General features: G+C 37.5%; 1 protein-coding gene across 1 annotated transcript in view; it reads right to left on the bottom strand.

Annotated features, from left to right (window-relative positions):
* LOC110459892 (dentin sialophosphoprotein-like) overlaps positions 1-11,692 on the bottom strand; it is a 53,925-nt gene extending 42,233 nt beyond the window's left edge. Inside the window, exon 1 of the mRNA XM_021512362.1 lies at positions 11,419-11,692. Coding sequence (XP_021368037.1) covers positions 11,419-11,472 — 54 coding nt within the window. The 5' untranslated portion in view covers positions 11,473-11,692. The remainder of the gene's footprint in view (positions 1-11,418) is intronic.
* Between the last annotated feature and the right edge of the window lie 10,888 nt (positions 11,693-22,580).

Genomic DNA, 22,580 nt, shown 5'->3' with positions numbered 1-22,580 from the left:
TCTGTCTACAGTGATATGGAGAGGTGACCGTGGTCTCCTCAAGTAAACACTGTCGACATGGATATGGAGAGGTGACCGTGGTCTCCTCAAGTCAACTCTGTCTACAGCGATATGAAGAGGTGACCGTGGTCTCCTCAAGTAAACCCCGCGACATTGATATGGAGTGGTGACCGTGGTCTCCTCAAGTAAACTCTGTCTACAGTGATATGGAAAGGTGACCGTGGTCTCCTCAAGTAAACACTGTCGACATAGATTTGGAGAGGTGACCGTGGTCTCCTCAAGTAAACACTGTCGACATTAATATGGAGAGGTGACCATGATCTCCTCAAGTAATCACCCCCGAAATATCATTTTTATAAACTTAAAATCAGGTATCAGAATTTATTTTACAGACTTTATATCTGGTGTCAAAGAGTGACTGGGTGAACGTAAAATGAAAAAATGAACGTAAAGTATGAAATCATAGAAAATCAACCAAAATCCTTTAAAACATCTTGAATAACATTAATAAAGGTGTGACACCTTAAGTAATGGAATATCAACACATAGCACGCGTGTTTTAGTACTGATTGGACAACCGATGACGTCTCGTGTAGAAATATCATGCTCAGGGACCCGGGCATTTGAAACAGTAAGTACGTTTGGACCTATCCTGATACGTAGAGAGTAATATTCCGTCTTTGCGTATTGCAGAGTTATCTTCTCTTGGGAGCAGGTATTGATTGTTACGTCATTGGTTTGTGCGAGAAAATTACGTCGTTTTCTCAAAAATTGATGACGTTACTCTCAAAAACAAGTGACGTAACAATCAATACCTGCTCCAAAGAGAAGATAACTCTGCAATACGCAAAGACGGAATAAGACATTTTAGGGGTTTAGACCAACTATCGGTAACAATGATAGTATATATGCGAATTTTGCACATCAAGATGTACACCAACTGTAACAAGTTATTGGGTCCCAGTGACATATACTATAGTAACGGAGCGTGATGGTCTCACAATGTATTTTAGCTAATGAGAATTGTTATGGGGGGGGGGGGGGGGATTAAACTCAAACGTTTGTTCAGATTTTGAAAATAGTATTTATAATACATCGTTCCAGAAAAAGAAAAGAAGAAAAAATGTAACGAAGCACTACTCCGTTAACATCACAAACACCGCGTATACGAGTTTACGTCGATTTGATGGAATCACGTGTACATCGCCAACATTTTATACAATTAAGTTTAACATCAGTGAAATAAAAGGAGTTGAAAACGTTCGCCAACCTTACAATGTTCTGCTTCCCGGAACACACTAACCTTTGTGCTTATATATCGATAGACACCAGGCATTTCGAGCCTGTATATATCTGTTACGGTAGACACGCGCTAAGAATTACATAATGTCTGTAACTGCAGCACAGTCGTCAGATTTTATAGTTTTTTCATCCCAACTAAATTTCCCCGACATCAGTACGTGTTAAAGAGAAATTGACAGAATAATCAGTGTTACCACACAGTTAACAAAAATACTAAAAAGTGGAATTTTTTCGTGGTGTGGAAATGTTTGGCATTGAGTAAATTAGAGCGAAAATATCCAAAGGCGGATATGTTTATTTATATATTATAAAGATTATAAATAAAAAATATAAAAGTTTCCGAACCATCGCCAATGCGAACATTTCCACACCACGATCAGTTTAACTCATTCACCCCTGAAGACACATTTGAACTCTTCCAATTCATAGGTTGGAATAGTTCATTATGAAATGTCAGGGGTGTATGAGTTAACGAGTCATAACGCGAACATTTCCACTCGCGAGAATTCCCCCTTTTACAGTACACAACAGTGCTACTATACAGTTTGTATTAAAATGTTACTTTAAACTATGATAACATGTTTAACGTTCTTTTCTAAATCCGAAAATATTGAAAATAACCTTTAACCTTTAATGATTTGGAGCGGTATGTTATGTGTTATCTATTCCTTAGTACACAAAGTTTTTATCAATTTCTTAGTTCGTCACGTCCTTAAATTACCTTAGCTGTTGACAGGATGTACCAAACCTCAGTTAGTTATGTCGCACATTTCTAGTAAACAAGTTGTCTGGACCAACGCTTGGTATTGTGTTCTGTTAACAGGAGAGAGATTTAAAAGACAATTACTAACAAAAACAGTTTTGTTGTGTATCTGAAGTACAAGTTCATTCTTCATATGCATTTCATTTGATATGAATTGGCGTGAATCTTTGGTATCATTGAAATATGATTGGAAAGCTTTCTCATTAAATCTATCATTTGTATTCGTTTATACTCTTGGCAACCAATCCATTCATATATAAACACAAAAAAACGCTGTGCAAGCAGAAACCATGGAAACTAGATCGGCAGAAGTATTGGGAAGTAGTCTAAATCCAAACATGATCATTTTGAAATAAATACAAATGCGTCTATAACGGCGGTGCGGTGGTCGGGAGGGATGTGTTTACCGGAGAAATAAACTCATTATTACGTGAATTGTGTAGGGCCATCTGTGAACGCAAGTAATCTGGGTCGGATAAATGCTTGAATATCAATCACGTTTTCGCCGTTATTGGAAACCCCCTGAAGACTAAGAACAATACATAGGAAATCAAACAGGCATTAATGCCTCATAAACAAGGATTGGTATAAAGGGAAAGTGTTGTTATGAGAGATAGCATTTTTTCTATTTCTCTGTAACATTGTACAAATGAAGGAAATAATTTGCTAAATACTTCTGCAAGGTGTTTGTAAATATCGTGTTTAAAGTATAGTTACAACATGAGTACAACCCCATTTTGACATTAACATAACACTCTCATCTTAGAAGCAGTAAAGAGTTACAATTAAAGTAAACGTTAATATAATTCTTAACATTTTTGTACCACTGACAAAGACGTTAATACAGACTTCTGGAGTGAACCAATGATCTATCGTTTTAATTCATTCTGTAAATGTACTGTATATGTCAAAACAATTAGGTAAACATAATATCAAGGAAATATCATTGGTATGATTGCCCAATAATTGAATGATATCCCAGCTCTTTGTATTGGTAAAGACCGAAATTCATTTATGATTTGCGACCAATTTGTGGTAAATATGTTAGTGTAACCCCGATATCGACGACTACCGTTATGTGGAGGTTTAGACAGAGCAAAGAAAATTAAAGTGAACGCTGCTCTAGTGTGAGTAAACTAGTTAGGCTTCAATTGTCAGACATCACTTGTCAATTTCCCCCAGACACGTCGGAAAAGAACATTTCTGTGACACTTTGATCGGGCAGTGCCGGCGAGAACAAGTACGACTTCCCAAACCGAGTGCGCCCGTGACGTCTACACGGTTCGGGCGGGTATCGGTAAAGATCGATGCTGAATGAGGTCTCGGCCAATTACTGTAGCGTAAAGGCGGATGGTGCATTTGTTTTATTCTGCTAATTATCTCAGCAGACCCAAAATGTCAATACACAATCGTTCGCACCATCGTTCCTGCTACCTCAGCCGGAAATATCCGACTCTGAGCAGTGTACCTCCAACGTTTCATCCCGGCATCCAAAATGCATTTGGTAAATGAAACGTACAAGAATCCCACAGGTTATATACATAGTTTTAACAGAAAGAATGAGAAAAGGCCCATGTAATGCATACTAACTTTGTTTAGTGTAGGCTCTCTGGGAACTTTTACATCTTATTAGTTTCCGTCAGCATGTTTCCTTTGCAGCATTTACGTAAAGGGATAATGCCATCCTCATAGTTATAATGTCACCTCTAATACTATAGTAAAGTAAAAATATGAGATTTCGGGATATAGCAAATTTCTAGATCCCCGAGAGACCATGTCTATTTCCCGTGGCAAGGCATCCGGATATATGCCTGTTCGAGACAAATAAGTAACTAACAGCATGAAATTATATTCTTTAACAGCTTTATTAAATCACATCGCTTAGATATTTGAAAGGGAAAAACTATCAAAAGACATATACCTTTTCGTTGTATCGCCCCTATAAGTCCACGTAGTAATAGCATCTCTATTAGTCCAAGTTATTGCAGCATAACGTCTATTAACCAACGTAATACTAATGTATTTACTATTGTCCGTGTAATAATTATATCAATTGTATAAGTGTCTGGTAATGATGATGTTGTATCACCCCTATTAGTCTCCGTTATAGAAGTGTCACCTCTATTAGTCTACGTTATAGTAGTGTCACCTCTATTAGTCCACGTTATAGTAGTGTCACCTCTATTAGTCTACGTTATAGTAGTGTCACCTCTATTAGTCTACGTTATAGTAGTGTCACCTCTATTAGTCCACGTTATAGTAGTGTCACCTCTATTAGTCTACGTTATAGTAGTGTCACTTCTATTAGTCTACGTTATAGTAGTGTCACCTCTATGAGTCCACGTTATAGTAGTGTCTACTTTATAAGTCCACGTTATAGTAGTGTCACCTCTATTAGTCTACGTTATAGTAGAGTCAACACTATCAGTCCACGTTATAGTAGTGTCTACACTATTAGTCCACGTTATAGTATTGTCACCTCTGTAAGTCCTCGTTATAGTAGTGTCTACTCTATTAGTTCACGTTATAGTAGTGTCACCTCTATTAGTCTACGTTAAAGGAGAGTCAACACTATCAGTCCACGTTATAGTAGTGTCTTCTCTATTAGTCTACATTATAGTAGTGTCACCTCTATTAGTCTACGTTATAGTAGTGTCACCTCTATGAGTCCACGTTATAGTAGTGTCTACTTTATAAGTCCACGGTATAGTAGTGTCACCTCTATTAGTCTACGTTATAGTAGAGTCAACACTATCAGTCCACGTTATAGTAGTGTCTACTCTATTAGTCTACATTATAGTAGTGTCACTTCTATTAGTCTACGTTATAGTAGTGTCACTTCTATTAGTCTACGTTATAGTAGTGTCACCTCTATTAGTCTACGTTATAGTAGTGTCAACACTATCAGTCCACGTTATAGTAGTGTCTACACTTTTAGTCCACGTTATAGTATTGTCACCTCTGTAAGTCCTCGTTATAGTAGTGTCTACTCTATTAGTTCACGTTATAGTAGTGTCACCTCTATTAGTCCACGTTATAGTAGTGTCTACTCTATCAGTCCACGTTATAGTAGTGTCACCTCTATTAATCCACGTTATAGTAGTGTCTACTCTATCAGTCCACGTTATAGTAGTGTCTACTCTATAAGTCCACGTTATAGTAGTGTCACCTCTATTAGTTTACGTTATAGTAGTGTCAACACTATTAGTCCACGTTATAGTAGTGTCTACTCTATTAGTCTACATTATAGTAGTGTCACTTCTATTAGTCTACGTTATAGTAGTGTCACCTCTATGAGTCCACGTTATAGTAGTGTCTACTTTATAAGTCCACGTTATAGTAGTGTCACCTCTATTAGTCTACGTTATAGTAGTGTCAACACTATCAGTCCACGTTATAGTAGTGTCTACACTTTTAGTCCACGTTATAGTATTGTCACCTCTGTAAGTCCTCGTTATAGTAGTGTCTACTCTATTAGTTCACGTTATAGTAGTGTCACCTCTATTAGTCCACGTTATAGTAGTGTCTACTCTATCAGTCCACGTTATAGTAGTGTCTACTCTATAAGTCCACGTTATAGTAGTGTCACCTCTATTAATCCACGTTATAGTAGTGTCTACTCTATCAGTCCACGTTATAGTAGTGTCTACTCTATAAGTCCACGTTATAGTAGTGTCACCTCTATTAGTTTACGTTATAGTAGTGTCAACACTATTAGTCCACGTTATAGTAGTGTCTACTCTATTAGTCTACATTATAGTAGTGTCACTTCTATTAGTCTACGTTATAGTAGTGTCACCTCTATGAGTCCACGTTATAGTAGTGTCTACTTTATAAGTCCACGTTATAGTAGTGTCACCTCTATTAGTCTACGTTATAGTAGTGTCAACACTATCAGTCCACGTTATAGTAGTGTCTACACTTTTAGTCCACGTTATAGTATTGTCACCTCTGTAAGTCCTCGTTATAGTAGTGTCTACTCTATTAGTTCACGTTATAGTAGTGTCACCTCTATTAGTCCACGTTATAGTAGTGTCACCTCTATTAGTCCACGTTATAGTAGTGTCTACTCTATCAGTCCACGTTATAGTAGTGTCTACTCTATTAGTCCACGTTATAATAGTGTCACCTTTATTAGTCCACGTTATAGAAGTGTCACCTCTATTAGTTCACGTTATAGTAGTGTCACATCTATTAGTCCACGTTATAGTAGTGTCTACTCTATGAGTCCACGTTATAGAAGTGTCTACTCTATTAGTCTACGTTATAGTAGTATCACCTCTATTAGTCCACGTTACAGTAGTGTCATCTCTATTAGTCCACGTTATAGTATTGTCATCTCTATTCGTCCACGTTAAAGTAGTTTCATCTCTATTATTCCACGTTATAGTAGTGTCACCTCTATTAGTCCACGTTATAGTAGTATCACTTCTATTAGTCCACGTTATAGTAGTATCACCTCTATTAGTCCACGTTATAGAAGTGTCACCTCTATTAGTCCACGTTACAGTATTGTCATCTCTATTCGTCCCCGTTAAAGTAGTTTCATCTCTATTATTCCGCGTTATAGTAGTGTCACTTCTATTAGTCTACGTTATAGTAGTGTCACCTCTATTAGTCTATGTTATAGAAGTGTCACCTCTATTAGTCCACGTTATAGTAGTGTCACCTCTATTAGTCCACGTTATAGTAGAGTCACTTCTATTAGTCTACGTTATAGTAGTGTCACCTTTATTAGTCCACGTTATAGAAGTGTCACCTCTATTAGTCCACGTTATAGTAATGTCACCTCTATTAGTCTACGTTATAGTAGTGTCACCTTTATTATTCCACGTTATAGAAGTGTCACCTCTATTAGTCCACGTTATAGTAGTGTCACTTCTATTAGTCTACGTTATAGTAGTGTCACCTTTATAAGTCCACGTTATAGTAGTGTCACCTTTATTAGTCCACGTTATAGAAGTGTCACCTCTATTAGTTCACGTTATAGTAGTGTCACATGTATTAGTCCACGTTATAGTAGTGTCTACTCTATGAGTCCACGTTATAGTAGTGTCACTTCTATTAGTCCACGTTATAGAAGTGTCACCTCTATTAGTTCACGTTATAGTAGTGTCACATCTATTAGTCCACGTTATAGTAGTGTCTACTCTATTAGTCCACGTTATAGTAGTGTCACCTTTATAAGTCCACGTTATAGAAGTGCCACCTCTATTAGTTCACGTTATGGTAGTGTCACCTTTATTAGTCCACTTTATAGAAGTGTCACCTCTATTAGTCCACGTTATAGTAGTGTCTACTCTATAAGTCCACGTTATAGTAGTGTCACCTCTATTAGTCCACGTTATAGTAGTGTCACCTATATTAATCAACGTTATAGTATTGTCATCTCTATTCGTCCACGTTATAGTAGTGTCACCTCTATTAGTCCTCGTTATAGTAGTGTCTACTCTATAAGTCCACGTTATAGTAGTGTCACCTCTATTAATCCACGTTATAGTAGTGTCTACACTATTAGTCCATGTTATAGTAGTATCACCTCTATTAGTCCACGTTATAGTAGTGCCTTCTCTATTAGTCCACGTTATAGTATTGTCTACTCTATTATTCTACGTTATAGTAGTGTCACCTTTATTAGTCCACGTTATAGTAGTATCACCTCTATTAGTCCACGTTATAGTAGTGTCATCTCTATTAGTTCACGTTATAGTATTGTCATCTCTATTCGTCCACGTTATAGTAGTTTCATCTCTATTATTCCACGTTATAGTAGTGTCACCTCTATTAGTCCACGTTATTGTAGTATCACCTCTATTAGTCCACGTTATAGTAGTGTCATCTCTATAAGTCCACGTTATAGTATTGTCATCTCTATTAGTCCACGTTATAGTATTGTCATCTCTATTAGTCCACGTTATAGTAGTGTCTACTCTATTAGTCCACGCTATAGTATTGTCACCTCTATTAGTCCACGTTATAGTAGTGTCACCTCTATGAGTCCACGTTATAGTAGTGTCTACTCTATTAGTCCACGCTATAGTATTGTCAGTTATAGTAGTGTCACCTCTATTAGTCCACGTTATAGTAGTGTCTACTTTATTAGTCCACGTTATAGTATTGTCACCTCTATTAGTCCACGTTATAGTAGTGTCATCTCTATTAGTCCACGTTATAGTAGTGTCACCTCTAATAGTTCAAGTTATAATAGTTTCACCTATATTAGTCCACGCTATAGTAGCTTCATCCCTATTAGTCAACGTCATAGTATTGTCACCTCTATTAGTCCACGTTATAGTAGTTTCACCTCTATTAGTCCACGTTATAGTAGTGTCATCTCTATAAGTCTCCGTTGTAGTAGTGTCACCTCCATTTATCCAAGTTGTAATAGTATTAACTTTACTATAGGAATTTGTGGTAGCACGGTCATAATAACCCTTATTATAGTGATTTGACTTATAACAGTCAATGCTATATTAGAATCAACTCTATTAGTCCACAACCCTGTGGTCGAGGATCCAGAAAAAAACATGATAGTGTTACATATAAGTACACTTTACATCAATGTCTTTACTAGTCCACGTTATAATAGTGTCACCTATTAGTGCACGTAACATCTATGTCTCTACTAGTCCATGTTATAATATTGTCACCTGTTCGTTACATCTATGTCTCTACTAGTCCATGTTACAATATTGTCACCTGTTAGTACCATTACATCTATGTCTCTACTAGTCTATGTTACAATATTGTCACCTGTTAGTACACGTTACATCTATGTCTCTACTAGTCCATGTTATAATAGTGTCACCTATTAGTGCACGTAACATCTATGTCTCTACTAGTCCAGGTTATAATAGTGTCACCTATTAGTGCACGTAACATCTATGTCTCTGCTAGTCTATGTTACAATATTGTCACCTGTTAGTACACGCTACATCTATGTCTCTACTAGTCCATGTTACAATATTGTCACCTGTTAGTGCACGTAACATCTTTGTCTCTACTAGTCCATCTTATAATATTGTCACCTGTTAGTGCACGCTACATCTATGTTTCTACTAGTTCATGTTACAATATTGTTACCTGTTAGTACACGTTAGATATATGTCTCTACTAGGCCATGTTATAATAGTGACACCTATTAGTGCACGTAAAATAAGTAAAATAAAAGTCTTTACTAGTCCATGTTATAATATTGTCACCTGTAAGTACCCGTTACATCAATGACTCTACTAGTCCATGTTTCTATTAGTCTCCGTTATAGTAGTGTCTACACTATTAGTCCATGTTTCTTTATTTTCACCTGTTAGTACACGTTACATATATGTCTCTACTAGGCCATGTTATAATAGTGTCACCTATTAGTGCACGTAAAATCAGTAAAATCAATGTCTCTACTAGTCCATGTTACAATACTGTCACCTGTTAGTACCCGTTACATCAATGTCTCTACTAGTCCATGTTATAATATTGTCACCTGTTAGTACACGTTACATCAATGTCTCTACTAGTCCATGTTACAATATTGTCACCTGTTAGTACCCATTACATCTATATCTCTACTAGTCCATGTTACAATATTGTCACCTGTTAGTACCCATTACATCTATGTCTCTACTAGGCCATGTTACAATATTGTCACCTGTTAGTACCCATTACATCTATGTCTCTACTAGGCCATGTTACAATATTGTCACCTGTTAGTACCCGTTACATCTATGTCTCTACTAGTCCATCTTATAATATTGTCACCTGTTAGTGCACGTAACATCTATGTCTCTACTAGTCCATGTTATAATATTGTCACCTGTTAGTACACGTTACATATATGTCTCTACTAGTCCATGTTACAATATTGTCACCTATTAGTGCACGTTACATCTATGTCTCTACTAGTCCATGTTTCAATATTGTCACCTGTTAGTACACGTTACATCAATGTCTCTACTAGTCCATGTTACAATATTGTCACCTGTTAGTACACGTTAAATCTATGTCTCTACTAGTCCATGTTATAATAGTGTCACCTATGAGTGCACGTAAAATCAGTAAAATCAATGTCTCTACTAGTCCATGTTACAATACTGTCACCTGTTAGTACCTGTTACATCAATGTCTCTACTAGTCCATGTTATAATATTGTCACCTGTTAGTACACGTTACATCAATGTCTCTACGAGTCCATGTTACAATATTGTCACCTGTTAGTACACGTTAAATCTATGTCTCTACTAGTCCAGGTTATAATAGTGTCACCTATGAGTGCACGTAAAATCAGTAAAATCAATGTCTCTACTAGTCCATGTTACAATACTGTCACCTGTTAGTACCTGTTACATCAATGTCTCTACTAGTCAATGTTATAATATTGTCACCTGTTAGTACACGTTACATCAATGTCTCTACTAGTCCATGTTACAATATTGTCACCTGTTAGTACACGTTGCATCTATGTCTCTGCTAGTCCATGTTACAATATTGTCACCTGTTAGTACCCGTTACATCTATGTCTCTGCTAGTCCATGGAACAATATTGTCCCCTGTTAGTACCCGATCATCTATGTCTCTGCTAATCCATGTTACAATATTGTCCCCTGTTAGTACCCGTTACATCAATGTCTCACATGCTATGAATAATAGACCGCTATTTCTCCCACCCTTCACATTTGTGTCTTCCGTTTTAGCCGGGAAAGATCAGCTTGTCACCCCCTAGGGTGAGATAGCCTCGTGCCGATTAGCACGTGTTCAATTGTGATGTCATTAAAATTCGTCATCGGTAATTGTGACGTCATCAAAAGTGAATGACGATATGCATACCCCACATGTGTTTTTGTTTACAAACATGGCAGACTACTTTCGGTGGAGCTGTGACTGAAATAATAGCATGGGGAAAAATAATCCTCCCCTACCTTAATGGTGTAACAGAGCCTCGGGTTAGACAACCAACAACATCACCCCTCGGGTTGGAGATCTCTCTGTCACACCCTCAATGTAGGGGAAGATTCTATTAATCTACATCATTCGGTATATTCAGACGCCGCAATAGTACTGAAAATCATTGGAAAGCTCAAAACGTTATAATTGTATTTGCATATCATTTCATTTCACTTCTTTCTTGATTTTTTTTTTACTACAAGTTCGACGACTTCATCGTGTTGCTTGCTTCGTATTGCGTTTCAAATACTATGATAGAGTTAGAAAAGTATTTTTCCGAAACACAAAGCTGTAATACAGGGAACGGTAGGCACAATAGACAACCAGGATCGGGAGGAAATGACGCGAATAAATATGCAAGAATAACCCAACGGTTCTATTCATCTAACCTTCCAATTAACCTGAAAAGTTTCACTTACCTTGAGGCTGCTTCCCTCCTTCCCTTTACTCATATGTATCCAACGTTTACTCATAGTGTCTTACTATTAAACTCCAACTGTTGCATACATCGGTATTTTTATTGTAAAATGCATCATTTATCAGAATAAAATCCTCACTACATCGTTATGTATTGGTAAAGGGATTCCACATCCGTTTGAAGTTTTCCCAGCAGGCCTATTTAACCCTGCGAATATGTCAGTGAGTCCTACTTGTTGAAAAGTTGGCTCTCGGACGTACATCGGCGGTGATACAACGCATCTGGTTGAGTGATTAGAGCGTAGTAATACAAGCTGATTGGCTTCCGTGTACCATTGATCCCGAGCGATAGCGCCCAAATACCGTAACATACAGGAGAACTCTAACGAGAGCGTGGTAGGTAAAACTCCTCTCCGATCGCTAACTTTTATAAATATATAAAGTATATACTCTTTGAGTATTAAAGGATTTTAACAACGGTTGCATCAAACCACTTCCGCCTAATCCTAACGGTGCTCGTCCAATTAAATAGTGTTTTGCCAAGAATGGTCATACCCGAAACACGGTTTGTTCCTAATCGGAATCTCAGTTTTGACGTTTCTATCTCTCCAAAGTATATTGCTGGTTCTCCCTCTCATTGTTTGTAATTTCCGATATTGGTCCAGTGTAAACGAACATTGCGCCACCCAAAGTAATCCCACTAAACCGTTATCATGTTCGTCCTGTTGCCGTGGCAATGTCGTTTCTGCTGTATTTTGATTTGACAAGATTGCTGATGGGAGCAGAAATGATCAACTTTATACTTAGCGGCACTTAATTTATTAACAAGAATACGCAGCAAACTGCCAAGGAAATTTGTAGACGGTATTATAGGGTTCATCTTGGTACTGCCCTTCCAATTACTCCCCACCTTCCATCAGTCAGCAAAGAGCTCAGCTGTTGTTTCTATTGTGACGGAGTGGTAGACACACGATAACTGCGATATAATGGTCTACATTTCACTATAAAGACGTGATACCACCAACATAGTATAATCTAAACTATCCGTCTTGTATTTAAGTATTTCTTGTAAAATAGATACGGATATAAAATGAAATCCTTTCTGACCAGAGAGAACAGCATACACACAATGGGACAGCGGATGATAACAAGGAGCTGTCGATCCATACTCTGAGTCTTTATAAAAAATGACTGCTGCTAGATGGCGGGAAATGGCAATTCAGTTAAAGAAATAATGTTTACACTATAGCCTGTTAGCGTTTATTCTTTAGTTTTTTGGACATACCTCGCCGATTCTCTATTTTGTCATATTTTACTGATTCTTTAGTATTTATACTTTGATATGTTGGACATACATCACTGATCCTGTGGTATTTATAAGTTGGACATGCATCACTGATTCTGTGGTATTTATAAGTTGGACATGCATCACTGATTCTGTGGTAGTTATAAGTTGGCCATACATCACCGATTCTGTGGTATTTATAAGTTGGTCATGCATCACTGATCCTGTGGTATTTATAAGTTGGTCATGCATCACTGATCCTGTGGTATTTATAAGTTGGTCATGCATCACTGATCCTGTGGTATTTATAAGTTGGTCATGCATCACTGATCCTGTGGTATTTATAAGTTGGTCATGCATCACTGATCCTGTGGTATTTATAAGTTGGTCATGCATCACTGATCCTGTGGTATTTATAAGTTGGTCATACATCACTGATTCTCTAGTTTTTACACTTTGTTATGTTGTACAGACTTATATTCCAGTGTTTATTCTCGAATATGATCGAAATCCATATCTTATTATCTCAATTATGCACAGACATAGGATAGATGTTACAATTATCATTCCATGGCAACAGTTGCCGTTATAAATTAATAGTCATTATAGTGTTGCAATGACCAGGAACTAGATTGGTTGATACTTGGTGACCATGTGAATGATGTTAAACCGAAAAATGTAAAAGGTCCATACCCCAACATATATTACATTAAAAGAAAAGATTATTTTTGAAACTCTAAACAATATCTCAATGACAGGAACATTGCATGTTTCATATCATAAATATGAGATATTGTCCTTGACAGTTCCTGTTTTCTTATTCCATTTTGTTCATTATAATATAACGAACGTAAGGTAACGAAGACAGTAGTTTATCGGCTACATTTTTCTTATTTCGTGCAGAACCGTACAATCTTGAGCTCAATGGTAAGTTGGTATGCTATGTAAGCCATCTGCAATGCACATCATTTTCTAACGTATCGAATTAAGGTTTAATGTCAACTTTCANGGGGGGTCTGAAGATTTCCAAAGATTTTTTAGCTCCTCGACTATGCGCTGGTAGGACACTTATAAGGCTCGGTGGTCCAGGACACGATGCTATCCATAATCAATACAAAGGTAAGTTAAATTTAAAACAAAGTATGAACACAACTGCATGACTATACAATTATCAGTAAAAGGTTCATTCTGGTTCAACACATTAGCCGACCTCTGAGAGTGAGAACACGTGGAGTGGTCGTGAGTTTCCGGTGATGCTGGGGAGACGTAGACCCATTAGTATAATGTTGCACACACACAGGAGACACTATTGACTGAATCAGCACAGATTACCATGACACAATCACATGACAAGGTTCCTGTCCGAGGTCAAGCTCCCAAACGAATGGAGTGTGTACACTCGGCACACCTCGCTCTTAATTGTGTCGTACTTTCGAATGAAATGAAATTCATGCTTCATTAGTGAGGATATCTTGTTATCAGTGAAATGAAGCTAACATATTTCTAGTTTCTGTTTCTGTGCAGGGATATGTAGCTTCCTGTGGTATTGGTTACAAATATATCAATATCTAAGGATCCCGAACTGCGGCAATCAAAAGTTTTTTTACTCGTTAATCATCAATCTTGTTGTTAGACTCATGATTTCTCTTTGGTAACGTATCGAGTTCCATTAATCCGGTAAATTAGATATTCCGGGAGATATTCGTCCTCACTATGAATATTATGTATGTTTCATGGGGATATCACGTGATCAACGACCTTTTAGAACACACAATGTTACGTATTTGGTAAAAGGTCAGTGAGTGTTTCTCTTCAAACGTGGTGTTTTGTGACTCTAACTGCTTTGTCAATGAGTATGCTGCTTTACCGAGTCCAATTCAATCCCATCTTTAAAATAGTAGATTAACATATTTACTGTTTGTTAATTACTTTTCCCCAAAAAATCATTCCGCGACCTTACCTTTATCCAATTGATAGCGCACTCGCCTTTCATTAAGGCGACCGGGGTTCGACTCCCCGATCGGACGTGAAGAGGTATGGGGTCACCAGCCCCACAACGTGCATTTCTCTGGGTACCATGGCTTCCTTCCGCATTAAGACCCCCGGGCTGCACGACCAACAAGAGTGATTAATATAAATAGGAAAAAAACGTTTTCATAATTGTTCTTAAACAAATAAGAAAAATGTTGTTGTTTTTGTGCCCTTACTCGAAAGGAATTTATTTCGCGTTGAACTTTTCTGTCTTGCGTTACGTATTAATCAGTGTTTGCGTGATACCCGTATTTGTGATCGATGCCGAACGTGAATTTAGGCGAGAATGAAATATAAGTATTCTATAGTATACACAGTAAAATACAGAGAGTTTCCAGGACGTCAACATACATTGAATTACGCATTCGTATGCGAACGGTACAGACGCAAAGATTAAATTGAAAGCAACTAGCCGAATTTCATAGCGGGACACATCACTAGACTCCGCCACACAACCAATAATTTCCAGATATTCAACACTGATATCTTCATAAACTATCACCTTTCTGGGAGCTTTCTATAGCATTGTCTTGCATACGCCATCACACATGCTATACCTTCCTAAACAAAAAATACTATATCAATGTCTTATATCATACGACCATTGTGCCATCTACAATTAATGGTAATATGGGAGTTCCATATTGTGCATACTTGCTAATTGGCATAATAGAAAATCCAGTGGCTTTTAAAAAAATATTTTTTATTTCATTAGTTTGAATAAATACGTGACAACCGATAATTATGAAAGAAGTTATTTCAATTTACATTTCAGAAATACGATTTGATTTAAATAAATACGTCTAAAACTTTTAAGAACAATGTAAAGGTTCTATTACAGTAGTGTCCGGAGATCAAACACGAACTAATTGTAGGAACCACAATGCAGGACGAGGTGTCTGATCACGGCTACTACATGTAATACAAATGTGTACCAAACGGGTAACAGTGACTGGGATTTCCTCATATCTCAGATTAATGTACCATCTACCATCAAATGTTACGATCAAGTACCCTGGTCTGCAAACAGATCGAAATCCTTCATTAGGGAAGATAAGGGCATTTCCCGAACATTTTGTTTTGAAAAAACGGAGCCCGTTACTTTCATCTGAACCACAACTTCTAAGGTTGGGAGTTTGTATTCACTTTTCCTGCGATTGCTCCGCTCGATAGCGTACTAAACACACTTGAGCAGGATTTCTTGAAGTATTTGATTATACAATGATAATCTGAATCAGCCAGAGAAAAATAAATACATTCGGATGCGTTGCTCCTTGAGAATGTTGATTTGACCATCTCCATCAGATCTCAAGTGCCCGCCGTGTAACAAGCTAGCTAGCGTTCCCCCTGTAGTGGAAAATGTAATCATAATCGTTATATTCTACACACCCTTTCCTATGAAAGAGTCTAGAAGTTCCGAAAGTCAATATCCGTACAATACTGTTGCCGAATGTCAAGTTTCCGGCAAAATAGCTAAATTCACGTTTCGAATTTTAACCGTTTAATGTTTACAGAAAACACGTTCGTTTATATACAGTTGTCAATCAGGAAATTAAAGTGTCCGGATTGTTGGTGTTTCAGATATTTATAAGGGAACCGAATTGTCCCGACTAATGGTGTTCACATGTAATACCGGTAAGCAGGGGTATAGGACTATTGATTACACTAAAACACCTTACATTGTACAAATCACGTAATACCTTACATTATACAGATGATGTAACATATAACATTGTACAGATGATGTTACACGTGACATCGTACAGATGATGTAACACATAACATCGTACAGATGGTGTAACACATAACATTGTACAGATGGTGTAACACATAACATCGTACAGATGATGTAACACATAACATCGTACAGATGATGTAACACATAACATCGTACAGATGATGTAACACGTAACATCGTACAGATGATGTAACACGTAACGTTGTGCAGATGATGTAACACATAACATCGTACAGATGATGTAACACATAACATCGTACAGATGGTGTAACACATAACATCGTACAGATAACGTAACACATAACATCGTACAGATGATGTAACACATAACATCGTACAGATGGTGTAACACATAACATCGTACAGATGATGTAACACATAACATCGTACAGATGATGTAACACATAACATCGTACAGATGGTGTAACACATAACATCGTACAGATGATGTAACACATAACATCGTACAGATGATGTAACACATAACATCGTACAGATGGTGTAACACATAACATCGTACAGATGATGTAACACATAACATCGTACAGATGATGTAACACATAACATCGTACAGATGGTGTAACACATAACATCGTACAGATGATGTAACACATAACATCGTACAGATGATGTAACACATAACATCGTACAGATGGTGTAACACATAACATCGTACAGATGATGTAACACATAACATCGTACAGATGATGTAACACATAACATCGTACAGATGGTGTAACACATAACATCGTACAGATGATGTAACACATAACATCGTACAGATGATGTAACACATAACATCGTACAGATGGTGTAACACATAACATCGTACAGATGGTGTAACACATAACATCGTACAGATGATGTAACACATAACATCGTACAGATGATGTAACACATAACATCGTACAGATGGTGTAACACATAACATCGTACAGATGATGTAACACATAACATCGTACAGATGATGTAACACATAACATCGTACAGATGGTGTAACACATAACATCGTACAGATGATGTAACACATAACATCGTACAGATGATGTAACACATAACATCGTACAGATGGTGTAACACATAACATCGTACAGATGATGTAACACATAACATTGTACAGATGATGTAACACATAACATTGTACAGATGATGTAACACATAACATCGTACAGATGGTGTAACACATAACATTGCACAGATGGTGTAACATATAACATTGTACAGATGATGTAACATATAACATTGTACAGATGATGTATTACCATAACATCTTTTAGATGATGTTTTTACTTAAATACCGTGGAAAAAACAATGCCTAACATAGTACAGATGATGTTGTTACACAATATTGTTAAAACAAGACGTTACATAGCATTGTACGGATGACAGACAAGTACAACAACGTGGTTATGAAATAAGACCCTAGCGGTAGGCTTTCTGTCTGACATCAATAACACAAGACTTGTGTTGCTGGGGTAGACACACTCTTGAGGTAGCTGGAAAACATTGACCTTTTATTGCACGTTGAGTATAAATACTGCTGGTATTGATCTTTTGTAGTTAAACAAGGCCTTATCGTGGATTATACAACTGACTTTCTACACGTCTGTTTTACAACCATCATGAACATTTCCATCATATAACTCAAGCAGTCACATTTATCAAATTTCTGCCGTTGAAATAAAAGGTTTAACTGTGAAAATAAAATCGATATTTATTACAATGACAAATAAGACATTTTGCTATTTTCACCCTAACCCGACCAATCAAAGAGTATGTTTTGTTTTTTTAAAGCAGCAAACAATGGGTAGTGTCAATTGTGACTTCACTGTCGCACTGACTTGTCTTATTGAGACGGCACAATACAGCATTATCTCTTTATGGAAACTGACGTCTTTATACAGGAAAACGTAATAAACAGAATTTTCTTGGTTTCCTGTATTTCATACGTGGATGGAATATTTTTCATATTTTTCTCTCCTGATACGCATTCGTAAAAAACATCAAAATGGTCACCCCACTAGTGAAACATAACTAGAAACAAGACTATAATGCTTAGAAAGTACTTCAGCTATAGGCATTGTTCCTGTCCTAATGATCCCTTCCTGTTGTCATGTGATTATTCCTGTCCTAGTGATCCCATCCTGTTGTCACATGATTGTTCCTGTCCTAATGATCCCTTCCTGTTTCATGTGATTGTTCCTGTCCTAATGATCCTTCCCTGTTGTCACATGATTGTCCATGTCCTAATGATCACCTCATGTTGTCACGTGATTGTTCCTGTCCTAATGATCCTTCCCTGTTGTCACATGATTGTCCATGTCCTAATGATCACTTCCTGTTGTCACGTGATTGTTCCTGTCCTATTGATCCCTTCCTGTTGTCACATGAATGTTCCTGTCCTAATGATCCTTCCCTGTTGTCACATGATTGTTCCTGTCCTAATGATCACCTCATGTTGTCACGTGATTGTTTCTGTCCTAATGATCCCTTCCTGTTGTAACATGATTGTCCCTGTCCAAACGATCCCTTCCTGTTGTCACGTGATTGTTCCTGTCCTATTGATCCCTTCCTGTTGTCACATGAATGTTCCTGTCCAAATGATCCCTTCCTGTTGTCACGTGATTGTTCCTGTCCTAATGATCCTTCCCTGTTGTAACATGATTGTCCCTGTCCTAATGATCACCTCATGTTGTCACGTGATTGTTTCTGTCCTAATGATCCCTTCCTGTTGTCACATGATTGTTCCTGTCCAAATGATCCCTTCCTGTTGTCACGTGATTGGTCCTGTCCTAATGATCCCTTCCTGTTGTCACATGATTGTTCCTGTCCAAATCATCCCTTCCTGTTGTCACATGATTGTTTCTGTCCTAATGATCCCCTCATGTTGTCACATCCTTGTTCCTGTCCTAATGATCCCTACCTGTTGTCACATGATTGTTCCTGTCCTAATGATCACCTCATGTTGTCACGTGATTGTTCCTGTCCTAATGATCCTTCCCTGTTGTAACATGATTGTCCCTGTCCTGATGATCACCTCATGTTGTCACGTGATTGTTTCTGTCCTAATGATCCCTTCCTGTTGTCACATGATTGTCCCTGTCCAAATGATCCCTTCCTGTTGTCACGTGATTGGTCCTGTCCTAATGATCCCTTCCTGTTGTCACATGATTGTCCCTGTCCAAATGATCCCTTCCTGTTGTCACGTGATTGGTCCTGTCCTAATGATCCCTTCCTGTTGTCACATGATTGTTCCTGTCCTATTGATCCCTTCCTGTTGTCACATGATTGTCCCTGTCCTAATGATCCCTTCCTGTTGTCACATGATTGTTCCTGTCCAAATCATCCCTTCCTGTTGTCACATGATTGTTTCTGTCCTAATGATCACCTCATGTTGTCACATCCTTGTTCCTGTCCTAATGATCCCTACCTGTTGTCACATGATTGTTCCTGTCCTAATGATCCCTTCCTATTGTCACATGATTGTTCCTGTACTAATGATCACTTCCTGTTGTCACGTGATTGTTCCTGATCTTATGATCCCTTCCTGTTGTCACATGATTGTTACTGTCCTTATGATCCCTTCCTGTTGTCACGTGATTGTTACTGTCCTAATGATCCTTTCCTGTTGTCACGTGATTGTTCCCATCCAAATTTTTTCTTCCTATTGTCACGTGATTGTTCCTGTCCTATTTACCTTTTCCTGTTGTCACGGGATTGTTCTCATCCTAATTATTCCTTCCTATTGTCACAGGATTGTTCTCATCTTAATTATTCCTTCATGTTGTCACGGTTGTGTTCACATCCTAATTATTCCTTCCTGTTGTCACGGGATTGTTCTCATCCTAATTATTCCTTCCTGTTGTCATGGGGTTGTTCTCATCCTAAGTATTCCTTCCTGTTGTCACGGGCTTGTTCTCATCCTATGTATTCCTTCATGTTGTCACGGGATTGTTCTCATCCTAAGTATTCCTTCCTGTTGTCACGGGATTGTTCTCATCCTAAGTATTCCTATCTGTTGTCACGAGCTTGTTCCCATCCCAATTATTCCTATCTGTTGTCACGAGCTTGTTCTCATCCTAATTATTCCTTCATGTTGTCCGGGCTTGTTCTCATCCTAATTATTCCTTCCTGTTGTCACGGGCTTGTTCTCATCCTAAGTATTCCTTCCTGTTGTCACGGGCTTGTTCTCATCCTAAGTATATCTTCCTGTTGTCAAGGGATTGTTCTCATCCTAAGTATTCCTCCTGTTGTCACGGGATTGTTCTCATCCTAATTATTCCTTCCTGTTGTCACGGGCTTGTTCTCATCCTAATTATTCCTTCATATTGTTACGGAATTTTCCTGTTCTTACCTTCCCTTTTTGTTGACCTATAATACTTCCGACCTACCTTCCTTCCTGATGTCAGAGTTGAAGATGATTCAACTTGGTTAAAGTTCACAAAAATGAAGTGTAATTTATTTTGATGATTAATACATATCGATATTATTACGTGTATTAAGAACAGTTGTCATCGTTACACAGAGACATCTGGAACCGCTGACGTAACTGAAGACATGAAAAACAGTTATATGCTGTAATTGTTGTTTCACAAAGAGCAGACCACGAGAAACCCGATCCAGTTTTATCAAGCACCATGAGCTAACATTGATCGATGGGATATATATCAAAAGGGCCAATGAAGATGAGATCTGAGATGATTTCTTACACTGTGTCGTTATTCTGTCCGTATCTTGGAGCGTCTCACTAATTAGTTTACTGATGTGTAGAAAGATGCGGAAAGATAACTTAAACTAAAGTTACCTCTCGAAAAAGCACCGCTATTCGTAAATGGGGTAGTGGTCAGTATAACAAGTTACTTATATAATTAACAACATGCTATATATATCAAGGTCAAAGTACATTTTCCTTTAGGAATATTTTTCAGCAGATTCTAGTTTTTAATGTGTTTTGGATGCAACGTTTACCTGTACCATTAGTATATACGGGTAGATCTACAGATGGAAAAAACAGCAATCTGAACAGTTGTCTCATTGTCTTAGCAAGAAGACGACCATGACAATAGCACTGATTAGTACTCGTTCATGATCAGGAGTGTGAATGTTTTTCTACAAACAGGAAAGGCATTCATTAACCTAGATAAACCATTACATTTCTTTGGTTGTGTTGTGTCTGCAGATCCTGGATACGATACTACAATGTACATACCAGACTCGCCACCAATTCCACGAATACCGATACACGTATCAATCCACGTCATTAGCTAAAGAACGGGTCATAGTGGCTAATGACGTCATTTCATGACGCACGGCAGTCCTTTTTATCTCGGGTATATCAAGACGAACGAAGATTCGTCCTCTTAACATGTCGTTTACTGAAAGTTTAAAAATGAACTGATCTTCATTTTTCATCAAATTTTCGAACATTTTATTTTCTATTTTCAGATACACGTATTGAAAGTCGTTCAGTATTTATTGTATCAGTTATACATTTCCGCCATTTTGAAATTATCATAGAAGCAAATCGGAAGTAAGTAAGCTTAAGTTACTGTGTAATCAGATTAGACACAGCACACACGTCATGTATGGTGTCTGATCGTTGGTGATTACAGTAATTTGCACATGTAAATATTTAGTCTATGTGTTAAGCGAGCATTTCTTATTTTCTGTTAATATCAGCCTCTCATCAAAGGCCTTAGGTCACGAGGTCTGAACCAACAGTAGGAATATCTATTAACGTCACGTGTTTATCACATATGGGTATACTAATTTTTACCATGAAAGCAAATATCAAATGTAAAAATAAATTATGATTCCAGAATTAAATATATTTACATTCAGTCACCATATAAACGACAAACAACCATTTGATCATTAAAACTGGAATTCATACTCTATAACCATTACAGACGGGTATGTTTTACTGACATGTAAACTCTATAAACAGAGGAGACTGGTATGTTACTACTGACATGTAAACTCTATAAACAGGAGAGACTGGTATGTTACTACTGACATGTAATCTCTATAAACAGAGGAGACTGGTATGTTACTACTGACATGTAAACTCTATAAACAGGGGAGACTGGTATGTTACTACTGACATGTAA

Source organism: Mizuhopecten yessoensis, unplaced genomic scaffold (genome assembly GCF_002113885.1).
Source record: "Mizuhopecten yessoensis strain PY_sf001 unplaced genomic scaffold, ASM211388v2 scaffold10275, whole genome shotgun sequence".
Lineage (NCBI taxonomy): Eukaryota > Metazoa > Mollusca > Bivalvia > Pectinida > Pectinidae > Mizuhopecten > Mizuhopecten yessoensis.
Note: the sequence above shows the minus strand (reverse complement) of the source record. Positions and strands in the feature narration are given on the sequence as shown.